Source organism: Falco punctatus, assembly GCF_963210335.1.
Source record: "Falco punctatus genome assembly, chromosome: 6".
In the NCBI taxonomy this organism is placed as follows: Eukaryota; Metazoa; Chordata; class Aves; order Falconiformes; family Falconidae; genus Falco; species Falco punctatus.
The window spans coordinates 43,093,480-43,120,245 of record NC_137585.1 but is presented as its reverse complement, the minus strand read 5'-3'; the positions used below and the strand labels follow the sequence as shown (position 1 = coordinate 43,120,245).

Below are 26,766 nucleotides of genomic sequence, written 5' to 3'. Positions count from 1 at the left end.
TGTGTCAGCTTCTGGGTGAGCAAACTCTAACTTCGTAACACTGAACAATATGAAAGATGTTCTTATATAAGATACGGCATTTAGTGATTTGTCTAGAGAACTATAAATTGAGCGAAGCTTGGAAAATGTGGTAGGGTTGACCAGGTTATCTCTGCTACTTCCAGAGGAGTAGGAATTTCCACTTGCCTTGCTGCTATGTAACATTTTTATTGACTTTCTGCTATTCTTTAGCTTCTGTCACTCTTCTGTGAGCTAATGTTCAGCTGTCATGTTAAAATCTTTCATAAACTCTTGCTTCTTTAGACTAAAACAACAATGAAGTGCAGTGTAAATTTTGGGCTATATTATGTAGTATGTAGAGAGAGATTTATTTCAATTATTTCAGGTTTTATTTTGATCCATGTAGAATTGCTGAAAGATTTAGGCTAGAAGGAGCTTCTAGCAGTCTTCTAGACCAGCCCACAGCTCAAAAAGGGCTGACTTCAGCATCTGTGTCATAAGACGGTTATGCTGTGAGGACAACCAATTAAGCTTTTAGCTTTAGCGCTCCATAGTTATGTATAGCAATGTTAATTTTTCAGAGAAACCTGTACTAACAAATGTTGAATAAAGCTTCCATAGTATGTTTAGTGTAAAATAGTGTTATGAGAAAACGCTTGTGAAAGATGTGAAAAAATTTAAAGTTTTTGTTCTCCTTTATGCATATTTTGATCTATTGTAATTCTCCATGCACCCTTAATTAATGCTCATGTACTTCACACATGCATTTTTCTGGCCTGCTGATTTGCAATGGTGCTCACACTGAAGCATCTTTCTATAGCAAGCTGGCACTTAAGTGGCTTTATTTTTTTATTTCAGCCAAGTTCATTTTCCTTCATTGTTTTCATGTTGTATCTGAAGTGTGCTGTTCAGCTTGCTAACAGCAGTTCTAGTTTGTCTTCCCAGTTAATCCCAGTTCATTGATCATATATGCTGAGCTGCCATATTTAATCCCACCTGCAGCAGGAAGCAGGTTACAGGCTGTCAGCAGCTTTCTCTACTAAGTCAGCAGTACAATTGCTGAAGGACCTGCTGAATTATTTCAGTTTTTATGCTGCTTAGTCAATCCACTTTACATATTGGTCTCTCCCGTTCGTAAGTAGATCTACACTTTTCAGTTAAAGAGAAAGAAAGAAAAAGATTTTTAGAAGTTTCTATGTGAAATGCATGAGGAAAGACTTGCATTGGAAGCTGGAACACCTTTGAGAACTACCTCAATGTATCCTGACTTGCCTGCTTAAAATCTTAGTTATAAACTAACTTCTATAAAGGCAAAAGTATTTGCACTACTTATCCAGAATCTGTACTGCCAAACACTTGAGATTTCTGAAACCTGTTTATTCTCTTTTTAACAAGGTTTGTTGATGTCTGCAATCACAGTCATTATCCTTGTATTATATTTTGTAATTGATACCTTCTGGGTTCAGAAGAGACCGTGGCTTGCTGAATGTACACCAATTTATATTCAGTATTTTGTGAAGTTCTTCATTATTGGAGTTACAGTCTTGGTGGTGGCAGTACCAGAAGGTCTTCCACTTGCAGTTACTATATCTCTTGCTTACTCTGTTAAGGTAAGTGAAGGGATGGGGAACAGATTTTTAAAGGTGGGTGTATTCATCAGCTGTAAAATCTCAGTTGAGATACACTGCATCACATATGTGCAGCAGACTGGGGAGGAACCTTTTTTTGTCCTGAACTGCGTAAGAAATCCACAGCAGTATTTTTCTTAATCTCTGAATACACGCTAACGTGAACAGTGAGCAGTGACAGCCTGTTATCACCAACTAAGGATGAATGGATTTAGCTCATAACATTGTAGCATTTGCTTATAATAAATGGCTGAGTTTGTAGATAACACTCTCTTCTGTAAACCTGAACTTCTACCCTAACAGATGTGTTAAGCAACTACTACAAAAGTTCCCAGACTGATTTTCCTTGAGTGTTGAATATTGTAAAGATACAGCTTTCTATTTATTGGAGCATGAGTTAAAAATATGCTGTATTTGTTCTCTTTATTTTTTTACTACTTCAGCATGCTGGGACTAGTTATTGATCTGAAAATCTAATTGTAAAGACAACGGCTGTTTAGGCTGTGTTCTAAAACTTAATAATTTAAAGCACTAACCAGTAGTGGCCTTGGTATTGTATCATTTGAAGTTACTCTAGCTTTTTAAGGTTGAAATGTACAAACTTGTGAAGTAAAGAATTTAAAGTGATACTTAACCTATGAGACTTGTGTAGTCCTTGCTGTCTTAGCTGAAACATCAGTCTGCTCCTAGTTTGTATTTGACTTGAAGTCTTACCCAAACATCATATGAAATGCAAGAGCAAGTCTGTAACACAGCTTATTTGAGCTTGTAAGCAGGAAGACTGTTTAAATTTTGTATCTGGTAAAGCTCGGTCTGTACCTGTCCTCTATTTCTAAATATCATAAATTATTTGCTCCTAATGGTCTGAATATTAGCAGTAGTCAGTGTGACATGCAGATACAGGAGACTTAAGGCTGTACTTATGAACGTTGTTCAAAATGAAGTTTACTGTGACATAATAGACTTAAAGGAATCCTTACAGAATGTGACATCTACAAATTCTTCCTCTAAGACAGGGGTCCTCAAACTTTTTAACCAGGGGGCCGGCGCGCAGATGCAGTGGCAGGCAGTCATCTGCGGCTGCTTGGTTCCCCCCCCCCCCAACCCCCGGGGGGGGTGGGGTGGGGGGGCGGGGGGGTTCTGTAAATACCGGGGGCCAGATTGAGGACCCTGGGGGGCCGTATCCGGCCCGTGGGCTGTAGTTTGAGGACCCCTGCTCTAAGATGTTAGATAACTTAAAGGCTGAGTAACTTCTGAAACTGCTGTGTAAGTAAGACTGGACACCCTAAATGAGAATTTCTGAAATGTAAAGTAATGGTTATGGATAGCTGTTGACTGCTTTTGTTTCCTAGAAAATGATGAAAGATAATAACTTGGTGAGACACCTGGATGCGTGTGAAACGATGGGCAATGCGACAGCTATTTGCTCAGATAAAACGGGAACATTGACCATGAACAGAATGACAGTGGTCCAAGCCTACATCAATGAAAAACATTATAAGAAAATTCCAGAACCAGAAGCTATTCCAGAGAAAACTATGGCTTACCTTGTGACAGGAATTTCTGTTAATTGTGCTTATACTTCCAAAATACTGGTAAGTGGACTTCTTCATTCAAATCAAGGTAACTAAAAAACTTCCTCAAAAGATGCAAATCGTCTGGTGGCCACATGGTAGGCAGTTAAGTGTTAACACATGGCAAAATGTAGTGTAAGGTATTTTGTACCTGCTGTAAATTGCTCAACGGTTCATTTGAGACTAAACTTCAAAAATAGTTTATTTCAGTTACAACTTAATTTAGGTTTTGAACTGAAAAATCAAAGATGCACTCTCAGGAAGATAACTTCCTTTAAGTTCAGTTTTGTCTAGATTTGTTTTTATAAGTTGAGCAGTTTACCTTCCTTGAAGAGCATCTTGGCTTGATTTGAGTGCTACTACAAAGTAAACATGTAAGAGTAGCATAACATTAGCATGTAATGAGAAAATGCAAGTACAGATGAGGATTTTGATGGATTTTTATTCCAGATACTGTTTATGAGTTTGTAGGATTTAGAATTGTGACACCTTTGATGATAACTTGTTTGAGACTTCCAAAATAATTTGAAATAAAGAGTATTGGACTTAAGATATTTTAAATAGTGAACTATTTAGCACTTGTATGCTGTTTGCTGCAACTCCAAACATAGTTTCCTTGCTGCAGTTATTCCGATGTGTTGCATAACTTATATTCTTTAAAGCAGTTAAAATAATCATTAGGATTTAGCTTTAGAAAATAAACTACCACTTCCAGATTCAGTAGAAACCTCCATTATGAATGCATTGTACAGGAATAGCAGTAAAACCTCAGTCCAAAAGCTACTTTTCAGCCAATAAAGATGGTATCTCTGCAAGAAGTTCCTCAATAGCAGTACTTGAGGTAGCGCATGGAAATCACCAACACCGATTTCTCTGAAACAAGACTGAAATGCTCCTAATGAGGTACAGCATGTGAGGAGTTTCACAGTCTGTTTTCTAAAGATGCTTCTTTTAAAAGTAGCTGCATGCAAACTGACCAGGTCCCTCACTCCTACAATTTTAGTCAAATCACATCCATTGCAGTCAGAGTGAGTCTGTTCTACAGAATCAGAGGGCTGAAAGGGACCTCTTGAGATCCTCTGGTCTATCCCCCCCTGCTCAAAGCAGGGTCAGCAAGAGGACATTGCTCAGGGCTATGTCCAGTCAGATTTTAAGAATCTCAAAGGATGGAGACTCTGCAACCTCTGGGCAACCTGGTCAATTATTTGACCACCCTTAGATTAAAAGATGTTTCCTTGTGTTGAAGTAGAATTTCAAGGGTTTCAGTTTGTACCCATTGACTGTTGTCCTCTCACCGGGCACCACTAAGAAGTCTGGCTTGGCAGTCTTTACCGTTGCCCCACCTACCTGCCCCATTCAGGTATTTAATATATATGGATAAGTTTCTCCCCCAGAGGCTTCTCTTCTCCAGGCTGAACAGTCCCAGCTCTCAGCCTCTCCGCATATGTTAGGTGCTGCTCCAGTCCCTATATCATCTGTGTGGCCCATGGCTGGACTTGCTCATGGATATCCATGTTTCCTGTACTGCGGAGTCCAGAACTGGACATGTTAAACTGCAGATTAAAGTGGACATTCTGAAAGTGTGAGCATTCAGTACAGCTAAACCCAAGATCTTGCAGCTCTGAATGATGAAAATGGATTACTGACTTGTGATTAATACAGTTCAGCTCTAGCTGCTTGAGGCATGTCAGGCTGAGTAAGTGCAGCTTCTGCCTTTTTACTACAAACCACGCTGCAATGTTATAGCTCATTGCTATAAGATCAGAAATACCTTGAGAGAAATACTCCTTGACTTAAAGCACTAGTATGTGCATATTCCACATCGCTGAGATAAGAATTTGTTCTGGTATTGAAGGGTTGGAAACTTTTTTCTGAACTCCTTCCAGATAAATAGGCCGTGGCCTGGAAAACAGAACTTGTGGTGAGGCTTAAGAAGCTTAAAGACTTAGTTTGTTAGTAGAAGGCTAACAGGTGATGTGATCATAGTGTAAGTCATTGAGGAAGAGTTATTACAGGAGCAGATAATTTAGGAGAAATAGTGTTATTTAGCTTGCTTAAATCAGTTTTAAGTAAACCTGTCTGTACTTTTTTATGTGAAATAATTCTTCAGGGACTGTGCTCAATTGATCAGATAGATATTTCAAGTAACGGAAAATGCCTTTTAGAAAGGTCATGTTGGGGTTGGATACAAACTTAACAGGTGATTTTGGGGTCTGACAAAGGGATGGAAAGATCCTGAAACAGGTACAGAAGAAGTTACTCACAAAAGCCAGCACTATGACTTTGGCTCATGACTCAGGAATTTATAGAGTAATCATTGCAAAAGTGAAACTTCCCCCATCCCAGAGCTAAGCTTGGTCTTCGCTTCCTTGTTTTCTAAATGCTGTTTCAGTAGTTCATAATTTAACCTGATCAGTGAAGGTTCTTGTTCTTCTTGCAGCCTCCTGAAAAAGAAGGTGGCCTACCACGTCATGTTGGAAATAAAACTGAATGTGCCTTGCTGGGATTACTCTTGGATTTAAAACGTGATTATCAGGACGTAAGAAATGAGATACCAGAAGAGGATTTATACAAAGTGTACACCTTCAACTCTGTTAGAAAGTCTATGAGTACTGTGTTAAAAAACTCCGATGGCAGTTTCCGGATATTCAGTAAAGGTGCCTCTGAGATAGTTCTTAAAAAGTAAGAAAAACTACTATTGTAATTCAGCACTTAAATTTGGCTAAATGTTGTGATAGATGAGGAGACTGAAGTGCTAAACAGCACTGTGGCATAGCCAGTTAAATATTTCTGTTGTTCACAAACAAGTGCAGCAGTCCCATGTGATTGCAGCCAGCTTCCTAGCTTGTCTCCTTCAATTGTTTGACTTTCTACACTAACATGGGTAAAACTTAGCATTTCGGTCACTGATTCTCACACCCCAGCCATGCCCTCCTCCCCCCTACTCCCCACCCCCCAAAAAAATGTCTAAAATTCCAGCAAAGATTTGTACCTTTGAAAAGTGATTACTTTTAACTTCAAAAGACTCTGTAAGTTGGTGTGCAAGTTGATCGTTTTAACAGGAGGTTGAACTTGGCCAATGGAGAAACTTAAGGGGTTTTAATATGAACAAAGCAAATTGCTTCCTTAACCATCTGCCCATCTATAGAGGATTTATTAGAATAGGATTAGACTATTAGTGAGAGAATAAGTCACCACTGGGACAAACCTTTAGGTATGAAGAAGGCTGCGGTAGCTCCTGACTAGGTGAGGAAAGAAGTCAAGCATCATGTTTTCTAGGAACAGCACTTGTAGCCAGTCTGGTTTTGGTTCTAATGTCAGACTATTTCTAGTCTGAGTAGCGTATAAATTCTGTTAATCAGTTCAGTTTACCCTTTTGCTTGCTACTAGCCCCCCAGATCATGAGCTAGAAAAGTACTAATGTACTAAATGCACATCTTCTCCTCTACTTAATGCTGACAACAAAAGGTCAGTCTTTAAAGGGCTCTTGTTCCTTTTGATACGGATCTTAGATTTAGATGTGATTTTTTTCATCACTAGATTTTAAAGCCAAGTCTCATCAGTGAATAAGTATGCCTATACTTGCATGGCTTCTACCTTTAGAAATATTTTGTACCTTATTATCTTATTGAGCAATTGAACTGTAGAAGTTGCTAGAACTCATGCAGCCCAGACTCATGCAGTCAGTCCACTTGGCTTCATAACTGAGATAAGAAAATAAATAATTTGGCAAACAACAAGAAAACCTAGCCTGATTTGGATACTATTGGAACAATTGCAACTCCAGAACTATTTCAGAATATGCACCAACTAGGGAAAAAGTCTTATCATCATCACTTTATCCACTACCTATGCAGTGCCAGAAATTAATCTCGGAGCTTGTAACCTGGTTTGTCTATTGTGCGGCTCATTCTTTATTATAACATGTTTAAGCTTTCAGTGCCTAAAAACAGTCATACGTGAATATTTATAAGACACAAATTAGTCACTAATAAGTGTAGAAGAAATCTAGTAAACTTTTTTTTCAAGCACAGCAGTTGTATTCATCTTTCCTTTATGGTCAAGCTGAATATTTGAAGTGAGTTTCAATTAAATCTTTATACAAAGCTTATTGGCTTCCATTTAGTCATCTTGGAATGCTTTGAATTTTTTAAAAGCCCTTTGATTGCAAGTAACACAAGATATCCTTAGCCACAGCTGACACTTGAACAGATAACCAGAATCAGAAAATTCAGATAGACTTCAAATTTCAGTTATGAATACTATGAAGCTTTAAGGGACTGCTTCGTTTTCATTTCCTGGCTGAGGTAGAAACTTTTATCTGTGTATTGCACCCGGGAATTCCCTAAACCCTTGGACTAAATACTTAAATCTAACAGTAGTCACTTTAGCAGATCTGCCAGGTCTGAATTTAACATTTTTTTTAAAGTCATAAACTCTTGTGTGTTTTTCAGTGTCACATCAGTACTAATTTGTAAAACAAATGCTTGTGGCATTGCTTTATGACAAAACTTTGCTAAGGATGCAGGTGAACAAGACTAAACTTAGTGTTCAAAGTATTTGCTAGTGTTATGGCATCACTACTGGTAAAGTATGTATGCTGCCTATGAAAGCAGTGGCATCTTTGGCAACTAAAAGAGCTTGTGTTGTAATGCTAGAGTACTTAGTGTTGAATCCAGTCTCTATACAAACATTTAAATCAGATTTAACTATTCATTTTTAATTTAATTCTTCACATTTACAAGAATTCTGACAGATGCTCTTTGAATTCTTTGCACTTAGATTGAAGGGTGCAAACCTTACTACTTTTAAGGATAGCAGTGCCAGAGTTTGCCTTCAGTGCTGTAAGTTTAGTGCTTACAGCTGTTTAAGCACCAGATGCATGTTCTGGAAGCGTACTGTACTTCTGAGACTTGTATAACTGCTAACAAGGTGGGATTATTTTGTTGAACTTGAAATGGGTTTGGCTGACTCAACCAGTGCAGACACCAGTATGTTTACAAACGCTGGAGGAAATTGATACTTCTGGGAGGTAACTAATGTTTGTATCCTAAATTCATTGGGCATTATTTTCAGCCTAGGATGACTGACTTGGTTAACTTTCTACAGCTAGTATGTTTTGCAATTGGGAAGAGATTAAGTGCATATGGAGAGGATTACCTTAGAGGTGCTGCTACCGGCTTTTGTGTGTATATGTGAGTCTAGTAAAAACAAAGTTTGTGGAAACTTACTGGAGTTGACTAATAAGCTGTTGAATGAGTTTAACTTCTATTATAGTTAACTCTTTAAACCTTCCTTTTCAGGTGCTTCAAAATACTGAGTGCTAATGGAGAACCCAAAGTATTTAGACCTAGGGACCGTGATGATATTGTGAAAACTGTAATTGAGCCGATGGCTTCTGAAGGGCTCAGAACAATCTGCCTGGCATTCAGAGACTTCCCAGCAGGGGAACCTGAGCCAGAATGGGACAATGAAAATGATATTGTTACTGGTCTGACGTGCATTGCTGTTGTTGGGATTGAAGATCCTGTGAGACCTGAGGTAGGGTCACTGATAAACTGTGGTGATTCTGTTACAACAGATCTTGATTCTTGTTATAATCTGCATGATGAACAAGAAGAAACTGAATTTCTGTTTTAGGCCTTAAGCATAGCTGATAAATGAAACCCTGTTTTCTAGGGAGGGAATATTTAATGGAGTTAAAAATGCAGATTAAAACTCCTTAATGTCACTTTTGCTGTTGGGGGAGGTATGTACAAACTATTGACTTAAGGCACTTACTGTACAGGGTCTCAGTAGATGGAGCAACTTGTCATGATTTTTACAACTTAGAATATTAGGAATATTGTTTAGAATAATATTAGCCATTGTGCTTGTTGCCAGCTTCTCATGGGGAATGATGTACAGGAGGGTTTGTCACCTGAGAACTGAGGTAAGGGGTCCAGCTTGTGGTTGAGGTCTATGGAGGGCAGTATTTTTCAATAGTGAAAGCTTTTATGCTACACGTAAGTGGAACTCCAGTCTAATCTGCACTATTGTAACTTCACACTGTGTCATGGGTGAAGCAGGGGAGTATGAGCTGTAGTTTGTTTCACATAAACATAAATGAAACTATAATATAAACAAAAACATAAATGAAACTATAATATAAACAAAAACGTGGTGGTTGGAGGACATCTTAGACATAGCGATCATGAGATGATAAAGTTTTCAATTCTTGGAGAAGTAAGAAGCAGGGGTCAGTTGAACTGCTACCTTGGGCTTCTGGAGGACCAGCTTTAGCCTGTGTCAGAGCCTGGTTGACAGAGTCCCTTGGGAGATACTTCTGAAGGGCTAAGGGGTCCAACAAGGCTGGATATTCTTTAAGAAGGCAGTCTTAAAGGCACAGGAGCAGGCCGTCCCCATGTGCCAAAAGACAAGCTGCTGGGTGAGAAGACCGGCCTGGCTGAACAGAGAGCTTTGGCTGGAACTCAGCAGGTAAAAAAGGAGAGTGTACCACCTTTGGAAGAAGGGCCAGGCAACTCTGGAGGATTATAAAGATGTTGTGAGGTTATGAAGGGCAAAGATTAGACAGGCAAAAGTGCAATGGAACTTAGACTGGCCACTGCCATAAAAGATAACAAAAAATGTTTTTACAAATACTTTGGAAACAAAAGGAGGGTCAAGGATAATCTTCATCCTTTATTGGCTGTGGCATGGGATTGCTACAAAGAATGAGGAAAAGGCTAAGGTCCTTAATACTTTCTTTGCCTCACTCTTTAATTAGCAAGACCAGTTACCCTCAGGGTACTCCGCTCCCTGAGCAGGAAGACAGGGATGAGGAGGAGCTGAATTAAACCCTTGCAGTCCAGAAGGAAATAGTGACCTGCCGCTCCACTTAGATGTGTGCAAGTCTATGAGGCTGGATGGGATCTACCCAAGGGTACTGAGGGACCCTGGCAGAGGATCTTGCCAAGCCACTCTCCATCATTTATCAACAGTATTGGGGAGGTCGCAGAAGACTGGAGGTTAGCCAGCGTGACACCTGCCTACAAGAAGGGCAGGAAGGAAGATCCAGGAAACTACAGACCTGTCAGCCTGACCTCAGTGCCAGGGAAGGTTATGGAGCAGATCATCCTGAGTGCCATCACTCGGCATGTGCAGGACAACTGGGGGATCATGCCCAGCCAGCATAGGTTTATGAAAAGCAGGTCCTACTTATGAAGCTGATCTCTTTTCTACAGCAAGATGACCCACCTAGTGGATGAGGGAAAGGCTGTGCATGTTGTCTACCTGGACCTTAGTAAAGCCTTTGACACAATCTCCCACTGAATTCCCCTGGAGAAACTGGCTGCTCATGGCTTGGAGGGGTGTACTCTGCGCTGGGTTAAAAGCTGGCGGGATGGCTGAGCCCAAAGAGTCGCACTAAATAGTTATATCTGGCTGGCGACCTCTCACGAGTGGTGTTCCCCAGGGCTTAGTATTGGGGCCAGTTCTATTTAATATCTTTATCAATGATCTGGATGAGGGGGTTGGGTCCCACCTCAGTACGTTTGTGGACGACACCAAATTGGGCAAGAGTGTGGAACTGCTTGAGGGCAAGAAGGATCTGCACAGGCTGGGCTCATGGGCCAAGGCCAGTTGTATGAGGTTCAACAAGAAGTGCTATGTCCTGTGCTTGGGCCACGACAACCCCACGCAATGCTACAGGCTTGGGGCAGACTGGCTGGAAAGCTGCCTGGTGGACAAGGACCTGGGGGTGCTGGCTGACAGCTGGGTGAACGTGAGCCAGCAGTGTGCCCAGGTGGCCAAGAAGGCCAACAGCATCCCGGCTTGTATCAGAAGCAGTGTGGCCAGCAGGACCAGGGAAGTGATTGTCCCCCCTGTACTGGGCACTGGTGAGGCCGCACCTCAAATACTGTGTTCAGTTTTGGGCCCCTCTGTTCAAGAGGGATGTAGAGGTGCTGGAGCGTGTTCAGAGAAGGGCAGCGAAGCTGGTGAGGGGTCTAGAGTGCAAGTCTCATGAGGAGTGGCTTTGGGAACTGGGGTTGTTCAGTCTTGAGAGGAGGAGGCTCGAGGGGACCTTATTGCTCTCTACAGTTGCCTGAAAGGAGATTGTAGGCAGGCAGAGGTAGGTTTTCTGTCCCAGGTAACAAGAGGAAGTTGCCTCAAGTTACACCAGGGGATGTTTAGATTAGATTATTGGGAAACAAAATTTCACGGAAAGTGGTGAAGCATTGAACAGGTTACCCAGGGTGGTGATGGAATCTCCATCCCTGGAGGTATTTGAAAAATGTGTGGATGCGGTGCTTAGGGACTTAGTTTAGTGGTGGACTTGCCAGTCCTGGGTTAATGGTTGGACTTCAAGATCTCAAAGGTCTTTTCCAACCTAAGTGGTTCTATGCAAAGCCAGTACTCAGTACCTTTGATTATTACAGCCTAATATGTCATGAGGATTTTTACAGTATTTTTAAATACTGCAGTATGTGAAAAACGGAGGGGGGAATGATACATGGCATGACATAACAACAAAGCCTCTTTGCCAGAACTGGTGTGTGTGTGTGTTTCAGGAAAAGAATTGTGGTAAACTACATAAATTTTTACAATGTGCCATTACAACAGTCTTGATTTTAAAGTAGCAGTTATGCTGGATTGAGCCAAAACCAATCTTTTCATTCACATTTCTGGATTTATTCAAATTACATACAGTCTCTGAGCCTGTGGGTGTCTTGTGTTTGGGTTTTTTTTTTCCTTACAGGTACCTGATGCAATAAAGAAGTGTCAACGTGCAGGCATAACTGTACGTATGGTCACTGGTGATAACATTAACACAGCTCGTGCTATTGCTTTAAAATGTGGTATTCTGAATCCTGGTGAAGACTTCCTGTGTTTAGAGGGCAAAGACTTTAACAGGAGAATACGCAATGAAAAAGGAGAGGTAAGCATACTGACTAAGTACAGTACATAAACAGATATTCCACGTCGCCTAACTGTAAAATGTAACCAATGCTGTTTTTGCAGATAGAGCAAGAGCGAATAGATAAAATTTGGCCAAAGCTTCGTGTTCTTGCAAGGTCTTCTCCCACTGACAAACACACTCTAGTAAAAGGTAAATAAAAACTATCTGTGCTTTTAAGTAAAGCTAGATTTTATTTTCTGCTTCTAGAAAAATATCTAGGACCTAGCAGTGTGAAATGTCTGTAAGCGTGTCTTCATTTGCCAGCTGATTTTTTTTTTTTTTGTATCGCTTGAGAAATGGAGCCACCAGCTAGAACTATCTGTTGTGATTTTTTTTAATGATGACTCTGAGAGACAAAACCTGGGTTTCTCTTTTCAGATTTGATCTGCTGTGTTATCAATTTTGAACTGTAACACCGAGATGTCATTTTATTTTAGGTATAATTGACAGCACTGTCTTTGAGCAGAGGCAAGTTGTAGCAGTAACTGGTGATGGTACCAATGATGGTCCAGCTCTGAAGAAGGCAGATGTTGGTTTTGCTATGGTATGATTTTATTTTATTAAAATCTTCAGTATTTTGGAGAACCTGTTTTGATAAAATAACTTATCAAATCACTTAAGATTATACAACCTTGCTTGTTTCATGAGCCTAATATACAACTAAGTTAATGGAGTCAACATCTCTCACACTTAATACTTTTTCCTCCTTCCTCAGTTTTCCGACTTAACCATGTTTTTATTTTATGGAAAATGTCCTTAAAAAACACAGATCCCCAGTCACTTGAGAATAAAAAATTTTTTACACAAAGGTTTGTTGAAAAATGTAGGAACAGAATTGCTGATACTGAAGATTTCTGAAATGAGATCTGTTCAACACAAGGGAAAATTACTTTAGGTGGCAAATAGCATATTGTGGTGACTTTGAATAAAGCTTATATGCAATATGGAATGAGCTCATTAATCTGTTTTCCATGAAATTATGCATAGGAACAGAGAGACTATAATGAGAGAGTGCCAGCTGATGTTTACCAATGGCTTTGGAGGCTATACTAAGGTACATCTCTAGTACAACTGAAGTAACATCATTTAGTAACAATCTAGGATCTTCATGTGTCTAAAATGGTTTGTTAAATTACTTGGTTTTCTCAGTTTAAATTCTCAACTACCCTTTCAAATGGTAGCCAAACCAAGTCTTGGCTTTTAAGTGCTAGTACTAGATAATCATGCCTTAAGTACGTAGACTTCAGGTTTCTTCTGTCTCTTTCAAAATGCTGCAAGACAGATTCCTCAAGCTTCCTCTTGCCTCAAGATTCTTCCATAGTCTTAAGCTGGAAAGGTACAGTTTGGTGCTAGTAGGTCCTTTAAGTCTTTAAAAACTTTTAATAAGCAGTTGAAAGGGGAACAAACCCCACCATACTCCTCCTACACCACATGCAGATGCACTAAGATGCTAAGGGAAAAACAGGAAGAGTTTTCTGTCATTTTCAAGGAGATTTTTCAAAGTGTACTTTACAAATTTGACAGCTACATATGAAATGTTCTCTAGACTAATGGTCTTGTTTTAACAAGTATCTTTTTTCTACTATTGTATAGTTACTGTAGTTGGCACTGTCAGGGGCAGATTTATTTTCATCTTCCAGAATTTAAATGTTTTCTGCAGTTGCTGTGTTCATCTGTGTAAGAAACTAATTTCTCTAACTGCTTATCTAAATAGCATTTAAAATACACCATCTAGTATGTGCTATTTAACGGTACCTTTGTAAGATGTACAGATAGCTGTGCAGGTGGTGACTCATTTCCTTGGGAAAATAATGTATCACAAATAACGATCATTAAATTTGCTATTGAGTTAGTGTTTTTGAAATGCCAACAGCAAAATAAATATCCTATTACTCAACTGTTTGGATACTGTAGGAGACTACAGGTGCTTAAAACTTAATGTCGTATTGCATTGCAACGTCATATGCAGTGACATTGCATGTTCTACTGTTTAATGCCAGTGCTCTCCTGCAAAAGGCTTTTGGTAATGTGTGTCTTTCTATTGTGTTGGGAATATATGCATTGCTCTGCTGCTGGAATCCATATAGCAAACTCATTAGGAGATGGACCAAACTGTAGTACTGCACCATCTGGTGGCCTTTGACTTGAACAGGGTTCAGTAACATTTCTTCAGAACTTACTTGGTGTCTTTATTATTGACTTGAGGATTTTTATTAAGGTTTTTATTTTAAAGACAACAGTACCTTTTTTGTTTACATTCTTCTATGCTTGAGTAGAACTTGCAAGCAGAACTTGATTCAATAGAACTTTAGATGCTAACATTAAAATAGTCCTTCAGACCCAGTGCATCAAAGTGAATGCTGACAAAGGATATCACGGTAGTAGTTCCTATTACATAAGTCAGTGCATGCTATTATATTTCATAGTGTTTTTCTTTTTCTACCAGGGTATTGCTGGAACAGATGTAGCTAAAGAAGCTTCTGATATTATCCTTACAGACGACAACTTCACAAGTATTGTTAAAGCAGTTATGTGGGGACGAAACGTATACGACAGCATCTCCAAATTTCTTCAGTTCCAGCTTACTGTCAATGTAGTAGCAGTTATTGTAGCTTTTACAGGAGCATGCATAACACAAGTACGTACTGGTGGTGGATTGTTTCAGCTAATAAAGGTTGAAAAGGTCATGACTGATTGATTAACTCTTGAAATCAAACTTTCAGTTAAATACTAGTCCAAAGAACATAATGCTTTTCAGAGCATGCCCATGTTGTATAATAAATACTTCTAATAGCTGCAAGTTGTTTACTTATACTGGAGGGTTTATGTATCTGTCTTCATAGGATTCTCCACTTAAAGCTGTGCAGATGCTGTGGGTAAATCTCATAATGGACACGTTAGCTTCTCTTGCCCTGGCAACAGAACCACCCACTGAAGCTCTTCTGTTACGAAAGCCTTATGGTAGAAACAAACCTTTGATTTCTCGTACAATGATGAAGAACATTTTGGGTCATGCATTCTACCAACTTGTAGTGGTCTTCACACTCCTGTTTGCTGGTAAGAATACTGAGGCTTTACAAAGTTATTCTAAAAATTGTACAGACATGTGATTAAAACGAGGGGGTTTTGTTGTACTGTGCATGTAAAGACACCAGTTAAGCTGCTGATAAATGCCTTTCATACACAGGTGAGAGAATTTTTGATATCGATAGTGGAAGAAATGCACCTCTGCACGCTCCTCCTTCAGAGCATTATACGATTGTATTTAATACATTTGTGATGATGCAGCTTTTTAATGAAATCAATGCCCGAAAAATTCATGGTGAAAGAAACGTTTTTGAAGGAATCTTTAACAATGCTATCTTCTGTTCCATTGTTCTGGGGACGTTTGTTGTACAGGTAAGTAAATTCTTGGAGAGGGGGGGAATGCACTTAGTACACTGATTACCTTGGAGTTGCTTACCTTGGAAATGCTAATCAAGTAGTGCCAGGCATTTCATTTCTGCAACATGAAAACCTTCAGTGTCAAACACACTATAAATCACTTGAAAATGCTGCTTGATAGGACTTTCAGGTACAACCTCTTTGAAATTGGTAAAATTGGAATGTAGAGGTATTTGTATTTACGTTTTGAATTTTCTAGTCCTTTAGATTGATCTTCATGTTCTAGTCTCTTGACAAAATATGAAGTTGTATGTCCCATGCTGCCACCCCCATCAGAACTCTTCCTCATACTATCTGCCTGTGTATCTATTTTGCTGATTGACTGGATACCAAGAAAAAATTAATTCCAAATCAAATATAAGAGTAAATGCAGTTTATTATATTACACTATAAGGGGGAAAATGGCATGCAGTATGATAAAAGGAAACAGTACCAGTTACCATGCACAATATGATAAAAGAGCAATAGGAGCAAAGCATCAAATCATTACTGCAAAGCATTACAGAGACTAAGAAAAAGATACATCACCAATTATCACCTTAACATCATCCAGGCCCATACTTTGGCTGGGAAACCCCATTGCAGCTGGCACCATGAGTTTCTTGGTAACTGGGAAAATTTCTATATGGTGCATCAACCTGTAGGTGAGGCTTCTGGCCCAGTCCCAGAGCTTGCCCACCTTTATACTCAATGAAAAACAAAAATAGTTTACACACCTAGTGTATACAAACTTTTAAGTTTATGCTAAGTGCAGTCGTGCACTATCTCATGGTTCGTAAGGTTCACACACGTCAGGGACGTTGGCCAGATGCCTGAGCATGGTGGAGTTACTGTCATGACACAGCTGCACACGGTATTTATTGTCTGGATGGTCCTGCTCACATCTGGCTTGTTCGGGAGCTCAAGACAAACACCACCTGCTTATTAAAGCTCCCTGAGCTCCCTGTCCACAAGTTAAGTGATCCCTAATTAAAGACAAAGGCTTCTCCATAAGCAGTAATCAATTTAATAAATTTTCTCCACAGTGTCTGAATGGGAGCCCATTTAAACAATTATAGAAAAGTTACAACTTCTCATATCATCTTAACGAGATTAGGACAGGAATAAGCTTTAGAAACTTAAGTGTTGAATTTCTGCATCAGGAAGATAAAAATTGTTATCTTTATTGGTATATATTTTAGTTATCTGCATAGATGCTGCTGTTTTAGGTGGAAAACACCAAAGGTCTAGGGACCTTCTGTTGGTGCATCTAGGTAGATTTGTAAAACTAGTTAGTTAACTCTTTATAGGCTAACAAATGAATCTGAAATTGAGTTGACACACCGGCATTGAGAAACACCAAGTCAAAATTGAATCTAAAGAAAATAGTTTACAAGAAATAGTTTCACCTTCTAAATGGCCTTAATTTTTGATTTATCAGAAGAAATAATCAGCAAATCAGTATACTACTTTTTTTCAGAACCATCTTTCATTTTAATTTGAGTAATTTTGGACTTAAGATATAACGTACGTCTTGAGCTTTTCCTTAGACTAGGGATTCCATGAAGCTGACCAAATTCATAGTGCTTCAAGCAGTGCAAATGTATGCACCTCTGCTTCACATAAGTTAGTTCACTTATTCACCCAAGTTTAGGATTTTTTAGATGACAGTTCTTCATAAGCGCTTCCATTTTTAGGGTTGCATATGCAGTAGACTGACTGTTGTTGTGCAACAAAGCCAAATGCGTAGAAATTCATTCTGATTGCAACTGTGTTCCCTTTATAAACTTGGCAGACTGAATGCCTTCCCAAATAAGTAATGCCTGAGTTGTCATCTCAGTGTTTTACTCTGTTAGTAAAAAGACTATACTCTTGGGCTTTTCAGCTGTCAGGTGTCCTACTTAAGGGTCAATACTGTCTCCTTTTCACACCTGCCCTGCTACTTGAATTGTTGATTCCTCAGGGCAGACTTTAATGCATGTAATTCCTATGCAGAGGGATGCCTTGCTTGTTAGGGCCCATACAGCTTGTTGCAATAGGTAAGTCAGCAGGAGCTCATTTAATTTGGCTTTTGAGATCTCTACCCCTTGCCCCCAGGACTTAATACACAGATGTCACACTGCGATGACTTAGTTTGACACTTAACACTGATGGGATATATAGTAATATTCTGTTGAATTATTTCTGAAATGTTTTCTGTATTGTGGTTCTACAAATTCTATTAATGCAAGTTTATCAATCAACTCAGTGCTGAGATGGGTGTTCATATGATAAATAATCACCATAAAATTGTAGCATCAAATACATGCTGTAATTGTGAAATGAAGGGAAAGAACTGCAAGTAAAACTAAGTAGTTAACAGGTTTTTGTGAGTGGTATTTGAAGAATAAATGGGTAGTTCTTGAAATACTTAAAATCAGTAGATGATGGCTTAGTTTGGAAACTTGCTGAAACTACTGAGATGGTGGAAGTATATGTTTAAAAAGATGGGCTATCCTATTTTCTACTGCAGAGTTGTCTGTAGTGATCTTAAAGCATTATGGAATTTTCTAGTAACTGGTCACTCATACATGTTGTTTAATGATGTTGCTCTTCACAGATAATCATTGTGCAGTTTGGTGGGAAGCCTTTCAGTTGCTCAGAACTCTCGATTGAACAGTGGCTGTGGTCCATTTTCCTGGGCATGGGAACACTACTGTGGGGCCAGGTAAAATAGCTTTTTCAAAATGCCAAATATTTACTTGCATTAGAATACACGGAAAATACAAGTACACTGTCTTTAGCATTTAGATCTTTCAAGTGGACTATATGAATATCTGGAGATTAACAGTAAATACCGATTAAAGTTGACTAGTTCAATAGCTAGGAAGTCCTTAGTTGGATATTCCTTACTCTGACTTTGTCAATTAGTTACATTTCATCACTAGGTGCTATGGTTGGTTTGTGTTTAGTAACTTTTAACTAGAAATAGCTGTAGTTACCTCTTAAATGAAATTACATCTTTTGCCGGATAAGTACTGCAAGTCCTGTAAGAATACAGATGCAATGAACATGTTAATCTTGAAATAGATTTAACAATGTTGAATGGTTTTCTTAAAATCAGAATTGTTAAACTTGCTAGTATTTTCTGGATTTAAAAACTTTCTGGAGTAGCAAGAAATGCAGCAAACCTCATAACAGCTTTCTCTTTAATCTTCATTTGCATAATTATGAAATAATTGGAAAGTTCTCTCACCTATTAAACTATTGCATTTGCATTTTTATTCTTCCCCTCCTCCACTTCCCCTTAAAGTTTCATTGGTATTGCATGCACAGCAGTGCTTGTAAGCAGCAAGCTTATTTACATGAAACTTTAGAGCTACAGAGTTTTCCATTATTAAATAACATCGTTGTCTAAACTTTTCATACCACATGAAGAGTTTTCCATTACGGTTTCTTTCCTTCCATTTTGTAAAGGGCACTTCAGGTTTCAGTATAAAATTGGTAGGGTGAATTTTAGTTGTAAATACGTAGATGCGTATTCTAAAAGCGAGTATAAGCCTTTTTTGTAAGGTTCTCTGGAAAATTAATTATTTAAAAAAAAATCAAATAAGTGTCACTCTAAGGTTTAAAAGTAGCCTAGAAGAGAATCAAGATGGCTTGAAATACCTTTGACCCAAAGTGTCTTGAAGGGCAAAGCTTCCCTGCTGCGGTTCATGCTGCTCTAGCATCTCATTAAAGTCAAAGAGCTTTTGACTTTCTGAGAATAGTAGAAACTGAAGTGTGATATGGGAGCATTCACAGTAGCAATTTCAGCATGAAGGGCTGTTTATCTTGCTTTTGGAGCAGTCTTTTTCCTCTGCAGCTGCTGAAGTGGTCTTCTAGGTTTGTGGTGATCAAGGAAAGCAGTCTTGGAACTGATCTGGATCTGCTAGATGGGACGTATCAAAAGATGACTCCCCTTAACTACATAGTTCATCAGAATAGCCCTGAAGGTGGGGATGAAAAGGAGAGCTGGAACAGCCGTATATAGCTTTTGTTTAGTTTAAGATAGATAAATGAGTGTACACCAAGTAGCAAAGTAATGATTTGGGATAAGGGTTTTGGAAACATCACTCACCTTGCAAATGGATTGATACCTTCCAGGTCACAAGAGAATGCATGTCTGTTTTGTATTTCTGAATTAACTGTGGCTGCTTTAATTAAATGATGTAGTTCTCACATGAGGTAACATGTTCATCATGCTTGTCAAACTCCTGGAGCTCTGAAAACTCTATATGCCAGCACACATCTAATCTACAGAATTAATTGTTCTTGTAGCTTCAGTACTGCTCCTTCCTGGCATAGTCAATCAATGTTAAAGTGGAATTCTTTGTCCCTGGCAAGGACTTTTTGTTTTCTAGGTTTGTAGTCCAAGTTTAATTTCACACCTCAGTTGAGGTGGTAAGGTTATTCACAGCTTTGCAGCTATTCAGCTGGAGTGATCGCCCTACACTGATCCACTCATCCCATTTACATAATTTGTTTTTCAACTTTGCTAATTGTATGTAGGATATTGTGTTAAGCCTTAAGGTCTGGTATTACTTATATATGTTTTTTTTTTTAAAAAAAAGGATAATCCTGATTCATATTTTTCATTCACCGTTAGTTGATTTCAACAATTCCAACCAGCCGTCTGAAATTCCTTAAGGAAGCTGGTCATGGAACACAAAAGGAAGAGATTCCTGAAGAAGAACTAGCAGAAGATGTAGAGGAGATTGATCATGCCGAGAGAGAACTACGTCGTGGTCAGATCTTGTGGTTTAGGGGCCTAAACAGGATACAAACTCAGGTATGGTCTTGAAAAAGGTAGGATGCAGTGAGTGTTGTGAGGGAAATATTGCCTCTCCATCTGCAGTCCTTTGACTAAGGTGGCAGTTCTAACTGGTGTGACAGACTGTCAAAAGTGGGTATGGATGGATGTGTAATCCCTCAGGGTCCTCTGTTTTCTTCAGCTCTAAGTGTAACTCTTGGCCTGTGTATCTGCTCTATGGAAAAAAAAAAGTGCCTTTTTTCTTTACTTTTTGTATGTTATAGATGGGATGGTCCTTTCTCTTGTTCTTTCTCTCTCTCTCTCTTGCTGAGCAAGCTGTCACAATCTCTTGATTCCTTGCAGATGGATGTAGTGAATGCTTTCCAGAGTGGAAGTACCATTCAGGGGGCTCTAAGGCGGCAACCCTCCATCGCCAGCCAGCATCATGATGTAACAAATATTTCTACCCCTACACATGTAGTGTTTTCCTCTACTACTGCTTCTACTACTGTGGGGTGTGAGTGTGTGTTCCTAAAGTGCATGAAATTAACATTTCCTAATTCACGTACCTAACGTTTCTCATTTTCTCCTTAGTACTTAAAATAATCGTTCAGGCTTTTATAGAGCTCTTCCACAAAGTGGAGTCCTCAAGACTTTTTTTTCTTAGAGGGCTGAGAACAGGTGGAACAGTTTCAACAAAAGACTTTAATGTGAAAGCTGTGAGCCTGCACATCCGTGCCTTCATCCATTCATGTACAGAGGGATGTTTAAGATAAATGGGAAAACTGTTGTAAATTTTCGAGTATATGCCTCTTAGAGTGACTTGCATTGAATAAGTGAATTAACTGCATAATCATGGGCCCAGGTCAAAAATAGATGTCTTGCGCTGCAGCACAAATCATATTTAAGGTAAACAAGATGATGGGGAAAACAGATGGTATGTTAAAAAATATGAATGTAGTTAGAACATGGAACACTAAATGCATTTTCTTTGTAGCCTGTAAGGAACTTCTGAATCTCTGCTGGTTTTGGACCTTTTTAACTGAATAACACAACTTTCTCAACATCAGGAATCAGGTGGCGAAACAAGGCTTCTAAAATGTGTCAGAAGAAACACTTAATTAGCTAATATAAAAAGGAAAAAGGCGTTAAGTACTGAATGGTGAAACTTACATTTAAATCTGAAGGCTTTTTTTCTCCTCTAGGTTCTTCTGGCAGCAGTGCATAAACCATCAGTGAAAGTAAAAAGTTTGTCTCACCTTAATTCTGCCCTCTTTATATTGTGCTCTAAGTGGCATTTCAGTTTCAGCCTTCCTCTTTGTAGAGGCTAGAGATTTAATTATTGCGTATGTAGGCTTAAATTCTGGAGTCTGAAGATCCATAACAGTTGCAGTTGAATACTTATAGTAATATCTATTGTTAAAAGAGTTTTTAATCTTAATTATATATTACATGTTTAACTTCCATCTCTAACTTCCTAAAGACTGGTTAAATAATTGTTTTTTAAAATAACTCCGAGAGGGCTTGTTGTTCCTGTTCCCCTCCCACCCCCGGCTTTTTTAAACTTTCAGATTGCCAGATGGATGAAGACCCTTAATTTCGGGAGCTGTCTTAAATGAAATGTTCTCTTCTGGTTTTGTTTTTTCTCTTGGCTTGGCCAGAATTCCTGTGTGAGCTTGTGCAAGTATTTGCCTCTGTACTTGTTCTCTATTGGTGAGACAGGTACTTACCTGCCTTGCAGTGGTATTGAGCAGCTCAGCTTACAAATTTGTGTGCCTCAAGAACATGAAATGAAAAGTAGATTTAACAATTCAGGGTGCACAGGATGGCATCTCCTAGTTAAAATGCTAATTAGTAACCTGTATCCCTAACTACAGTCAAGAACATTAATTAGACATTCAGAATTCTCTAGAGAAGCAACTTCATGCCATGCTGCCATTTGAGCAGAATCTAATGGGCACTGCAGCACCTCGTTGCATCAAATGGCCAGTGCGGATATGGAGCTACAATAGCAGAGAACTAGTTTTTGATCCTCCCTTAGTACGGCCTTCTGCTGTGCCCTCCAGGAGAACAACTTCTGATAACTAATACCTGTTAATGGGAAGCAGATGTGTTATTTCATTGTGTTTCTCTTTTGGAGCTCTTTGGAAAAATAGTTCAGCTGTTTCTATGAATAAGTCTTCAGCAGCCATCTGGCTGGGAGGATGTGGAGTGCTTACTGCATTCCTTGCTATTCTGGTACTAATATGAGGAAGGCCTGATGACAGTATAAATTACACATAACAAATTGTCTTGTTTGCTCCTCACTTTATTTATAGTCACACCTCTCGTCTGTCTAGAGTAGTTGAAAATGAAGTGTTCAAAACACTAAATTTATACTTAAATAAAATTTAAGATGCTGACAGTCTGGTTTCTGCCTTCATGCCTGGGCTCTTTGAGGGTCCTGGGTTCACAGGACTGTCTAGACCACTTGTTTTAGTACCCGTTCTGCATGGGAATCGAGTCTTTATTGTGGGTATGCTTATATTCCGATGATAATTACAGCTTTCCTGTTAAGCCAAAATTTGTTTTCCATTACTGCTTATGTTCTAAGTTACCATCTGTAAGCAATAAAAAACCAGCCCCATGAGGCAGTCATATTTCATTTTGCCACATAAATCAGTGGCCCAGTGGGATGCAACATGCCAAATGAAGGCAATGCAAACTTTTAGTCTGGCACTGTCACCGCTGGTTTTCTTGGTAAGTGCCAAGACAGTTTATGCAGCTTGCTGGACTTGTTTAAAGCTTATGTAGCATTCCAGCCCCTTAACAGTCTGCTCAGTTTTTTCATGTAATGAACAGTAAAGTGCTAGCTGTTGTAATATTTTACCTTTCAAACACACTCATGCTGTTCCCTGTCCTCCTTTTATAGGTAGTTATGTCCTCTCCTGTGCGTGGCTCCCCACCTCCGACCTGGTTTTCATGCTTAATGGGGCTCAGCCATGTACCTGTAGTATAAAAATGGGGACATAATAGCTTTTGAGTAAAAGTCTTTGTGCAGGTGCTCTGAAGGGGGTAGGGGTGGGGGAACAGTGCTGTGTCTAGAGGTCAAAGAACACAGTCAGAACCAAAGACTGTATCATCTGCAGTTTTTCTGTGGTAACAAATATGATAATGCATTGATTTTGGGGAGGCCTTCTCTGTGTTTACAGTGAGGTTGTTTGGTATATCTTAGCTGGTTTGAAGTCTGCTTTTGATCTGCTTGACCGTCTGGCTTCATTTCATCACCTGGAAGTCACTTTGTTTAGTGTCAAGGAACTCTGGAAGCACTAGTCATGACGTATTTCTCAGCTTGAAACAAGTCATCTTGGATGTGCTAAAAAAAAGTCTTTAAATTGGACTTACTGTTTGTAACAGTAAGTTCTTCTTACTACAGAGTTGCTCTGCTGCTTGCTATGCAACAGAGGAGCTTTAGGATTGAAGCTCAGAGTAGAGATGCTGAGAATTGAATAGGGAGCTAAAAGTAGGGGGAAACTATCTTGTTGAAATGTTGGAAAAAGAGGTCACAGACTTCTGCCTAACTTTGTTTTATCAGTTCAAAAATGTATCCTGAATTCCTGCAGCTGGGTGGGAAAATGTGGCGGGTAGGGTGTGTGCGGGCAGGTGGTTTCATCATTCAAATTATAATTAGGAAAGCTTAAATTCAAGCCAACTAGAACATGCAAAATTTGCAAAACTGAGCTGTATTTTATCTAACTTCCCTCTGAAATATTTATGAATTCTGTAAACCTAGCTTTCTGATTTGAAAAATGTTGAACAATGAAAGGACTTGAAATAATAGTCAGCCTTGGAATGTTGTCCATGAATTCAATGTAAAGTGAAGACTCGAGGAAAGGCTTCTCTGATACTTTGTGCTACTTGAATAGTCTCTTCAAATTTACCACCTGTCGTGAGTACTTAATTGTACAATACAGTATTCAATTTCCTAGTTCTGATCTTAAGGTTCCAAAGCGCTATTCGGTAAGGAAGTTGCTCTAGTGTGGTAAATGGGTATATACTCGAATATTTACAGCTGTTACTGTGGTATCCTTTTCTGCATGATTCTTTGTAAGTGTCCGGTCATTGTGACATTGGCTTACACTTGCTTGGCTTTTTCATAGTCAGTTGACATCCTAATTCCTAGCATGAGAATTAGTAACCGTTTTATCCTCTAACTTATTTTCAGCCTCTCCCCTCCTTCCACCCCACCCCCTGCCCCAAGTATTCAATAAAATACTCAATGAGGTTTATTTAATTGTGAATAAATAAGTAATTGTTGGCCTCACTTCTGAAAAAAATGCTTAGCCCATGTTAAATAACGGAACAATTCTAGTGCCATGTCTGAATTTTTAGGCCCTTCAGCTTTTTGCAGTACTTTTACAATTTTTTTTTTTTATTCCTACTGTGTAGACTGGCAGTGCTCTACTGAAATGCTTTTCATTTTTTTTTTTACAGTTTATTGCAAGTTCCACTGCATCATATACAAATTCGATTCACTCATGTCTAGCTGTTTGTGGATTCAAACTCATAAGAACCATGCCATTACCAGCAAATCTGCAGTATTTTAACAACCTTTTTTCTTTGTTTACAGATCCGAGTGGTGAATGCATTTCGTAGCTCCTTGTATGAGGGGCTAGAGAAACCTGAGACACGAAGTTCGATTCACAATTTTATGACGCATCCTGAGTTTAGAATAGAAGACTCCGAGCCTCATATTCCCCTTATTGATGATACTGATGCTGAAGATGATGCTCCAACAAAACGCAACTCTACTCCCCCACCCTCTCCCAATAAAAATAACAATGCGGTTGACAGTGGAATTCACCTTACAACAGACATGAATAAGTCTGCTACCTCTTCATCCCCAGGGAGCCCGCTACATAGTTTGGAAACATCACTCTGATTGTAAGCTGAATGTTAACACACTAGCTGCATTGTAAAGAAATTGAAACTGGGTCTCCTCACACATTATGATGGACAAGATGATATTCTTGTCTTGGACTTCAACAGAAGACACACTTGTACGAATGTAGATTTATTTTTTTAAAAAAAAAGCTTTCTGCCAGACTGGAGGGTGCTTTTCTGGGGGTGGGAGTAATAATGGACTCTGACAGAAAAACAGTAACTCAGCATAAGTGACCTGTGGATCATCTATTGTACTTAAGAATGGTCCTGAACAGTGTGTTAGCAGAGCTTTAGATTATCATGATCCTTTTCTGAGGGGAAGGCTGGGAAGGGCAAGGAAGCCCTGGATCGTTGAATTGATACTTTAATTTCTGCTGTTGGCTGTTAATAATTTGGATTATTTATGTTTATAAATGATACCGATCTGTTTACAAGGTTTGTAGATACTTTTTTTGTTCCTGTTCATAGATGGGAAGCTTCCTTATAAATGATGCAGAGAAAAAAAAAAAAAACCAAAAAAAAACCAACAACAAAAAAACTAGTCCTTCAAATACTGCTGTATTTTCAGGAAAAGGGTGTTTCTATTGAAACTGTACTAAATTTTGCCTGCAATTTACCTTGTTAAATATTGTAGATAAATTGCTAATACTAATAGCCAAATAGATAACACTAATGCTTTGTAAAAACATGAGCAGTGGTGTTCTAATGAAGTTATGGCCTCTGTCCTAATTAGTTTCTTAAATACATTTACTACTTAATGGTTTTGAAACAACTGTTTAATTTTTAAAAATTTTGAGAAACTTACTGAATAACTTTTGTTCAGAACTTAGTAGGATTGTTTAATGCAGGACATCAATATGTGATGGAACTTGCTTGAAATATTTCTGTTATCCGGGCAAAATGGATTAAATCAAAATACATCAGAATCTTAGTCCTTTGTTTTTGTCTAAACATGTTAGTTTAGTGCTGTCTTGGTGAACTGTGAGTGGAACTGTGATTTTTTTTCTAATCTATAGAATCCTTCATGCAGCATGAGGGCTGTTGGCATTTTGAAAGGTTGTTAGTGGGTAGCATACATGTTCTCCTTTTTGTTTTTGGAACTTGTTTGTAAACATGAATAAATCTGCCCTTTTGTTAAAATAAAATTGCAGCGATGGTTTCTTACAGATTTTTTTTTCTCAGCTCCTTCACTGGAAACACTGAAAAGTACTCTTTTGTATTACTGGTTAACTTTAAACTGCAATTTCAAGATGGTAACAGCCCCACTAAAAATAGTGCTTTGGGTAAATGGAATCATGGTGGCTGCATCCATAATGAATGTAAGCTAAGGTACTCAAAAGTCTTCAGTGAGCCAAAAAGGATACTCCTTGGGAATGAATAGGTCTGCCTGAAATTCCAAGACTTACTGTGAGTACTGCGTAATAGATGTATCCCTGTCCACTTAAGTGAGGAAAAACTGAGAACTGATATATATAGCGTGGGTGAAAATAAATTTTTCAGTTGATTAAT

At 38.8% G+C, this 26,766-nt stretch overlaps 1 protein-coding gene across 4 annotated transcripts in view; it reads left to right on the top strand.

Moving 5' to 3' along the window:
* ATP2B1 (ATPase plasma membrane Ca2+ transporting 1) overlaps positions 1-26,425 on the top strand; it is a 66,061-nt gene extending 39,636 nt beyond the window's left edge. For all 4 annotated transcript variants that reach the window (XM_080391397.1, XM_080391396.1, XM_080391398.1 and 1 more), the window contains exons 9-21: positions 1,396-1,610; positions 2,981-3,223; positions 5,643-5,884; positions 8,506-8,743; positions 11,940-12,119; positions 12,203-12,290; positions 12,578-12,684; positions 14,587-14,778; positions 14,984-15,197; positions 15,328-15,539; positions 18,163-18,270; positions 20,191-20,373; positions 24,944-26,425. In XM_080391397.1, the coding sequence (XP_080247523.1) occupies positions 1,396-1,610; positions 2,981-3,223; positions 5,643-5,884; positions 8,506-8,743; positions 11,940-12,119; positions 12,203-12,290; positions 12,578-12,684; positions 14,587-14,778; positions 14,984-15,197; positions 15,328-15,539; positions 18,163-18,270; positions 20,191-20,373; positions 24,944-25,255 (2,534 nt within the window). In that variant the 3' untranslated portion in view covers positions 25,256-26,425. The remainder of the gene's footprint in view (positions 1-1,395; positions 1,611-2,980; positions 3,224-5,642; positions 5,885-8,505; positions 8,744-11,939; positions 12,120-12,202; positions 12,291-12,577; positions 12,685-14,586; positions 14,779-14,983; positions 15,198-15,327; positions 15,540-18,162; positions 18,271-20,190; positions 20,374-24,943) is intronic.
* Positions 26,426-26,766: the final 341 nt, after the last annotated feature.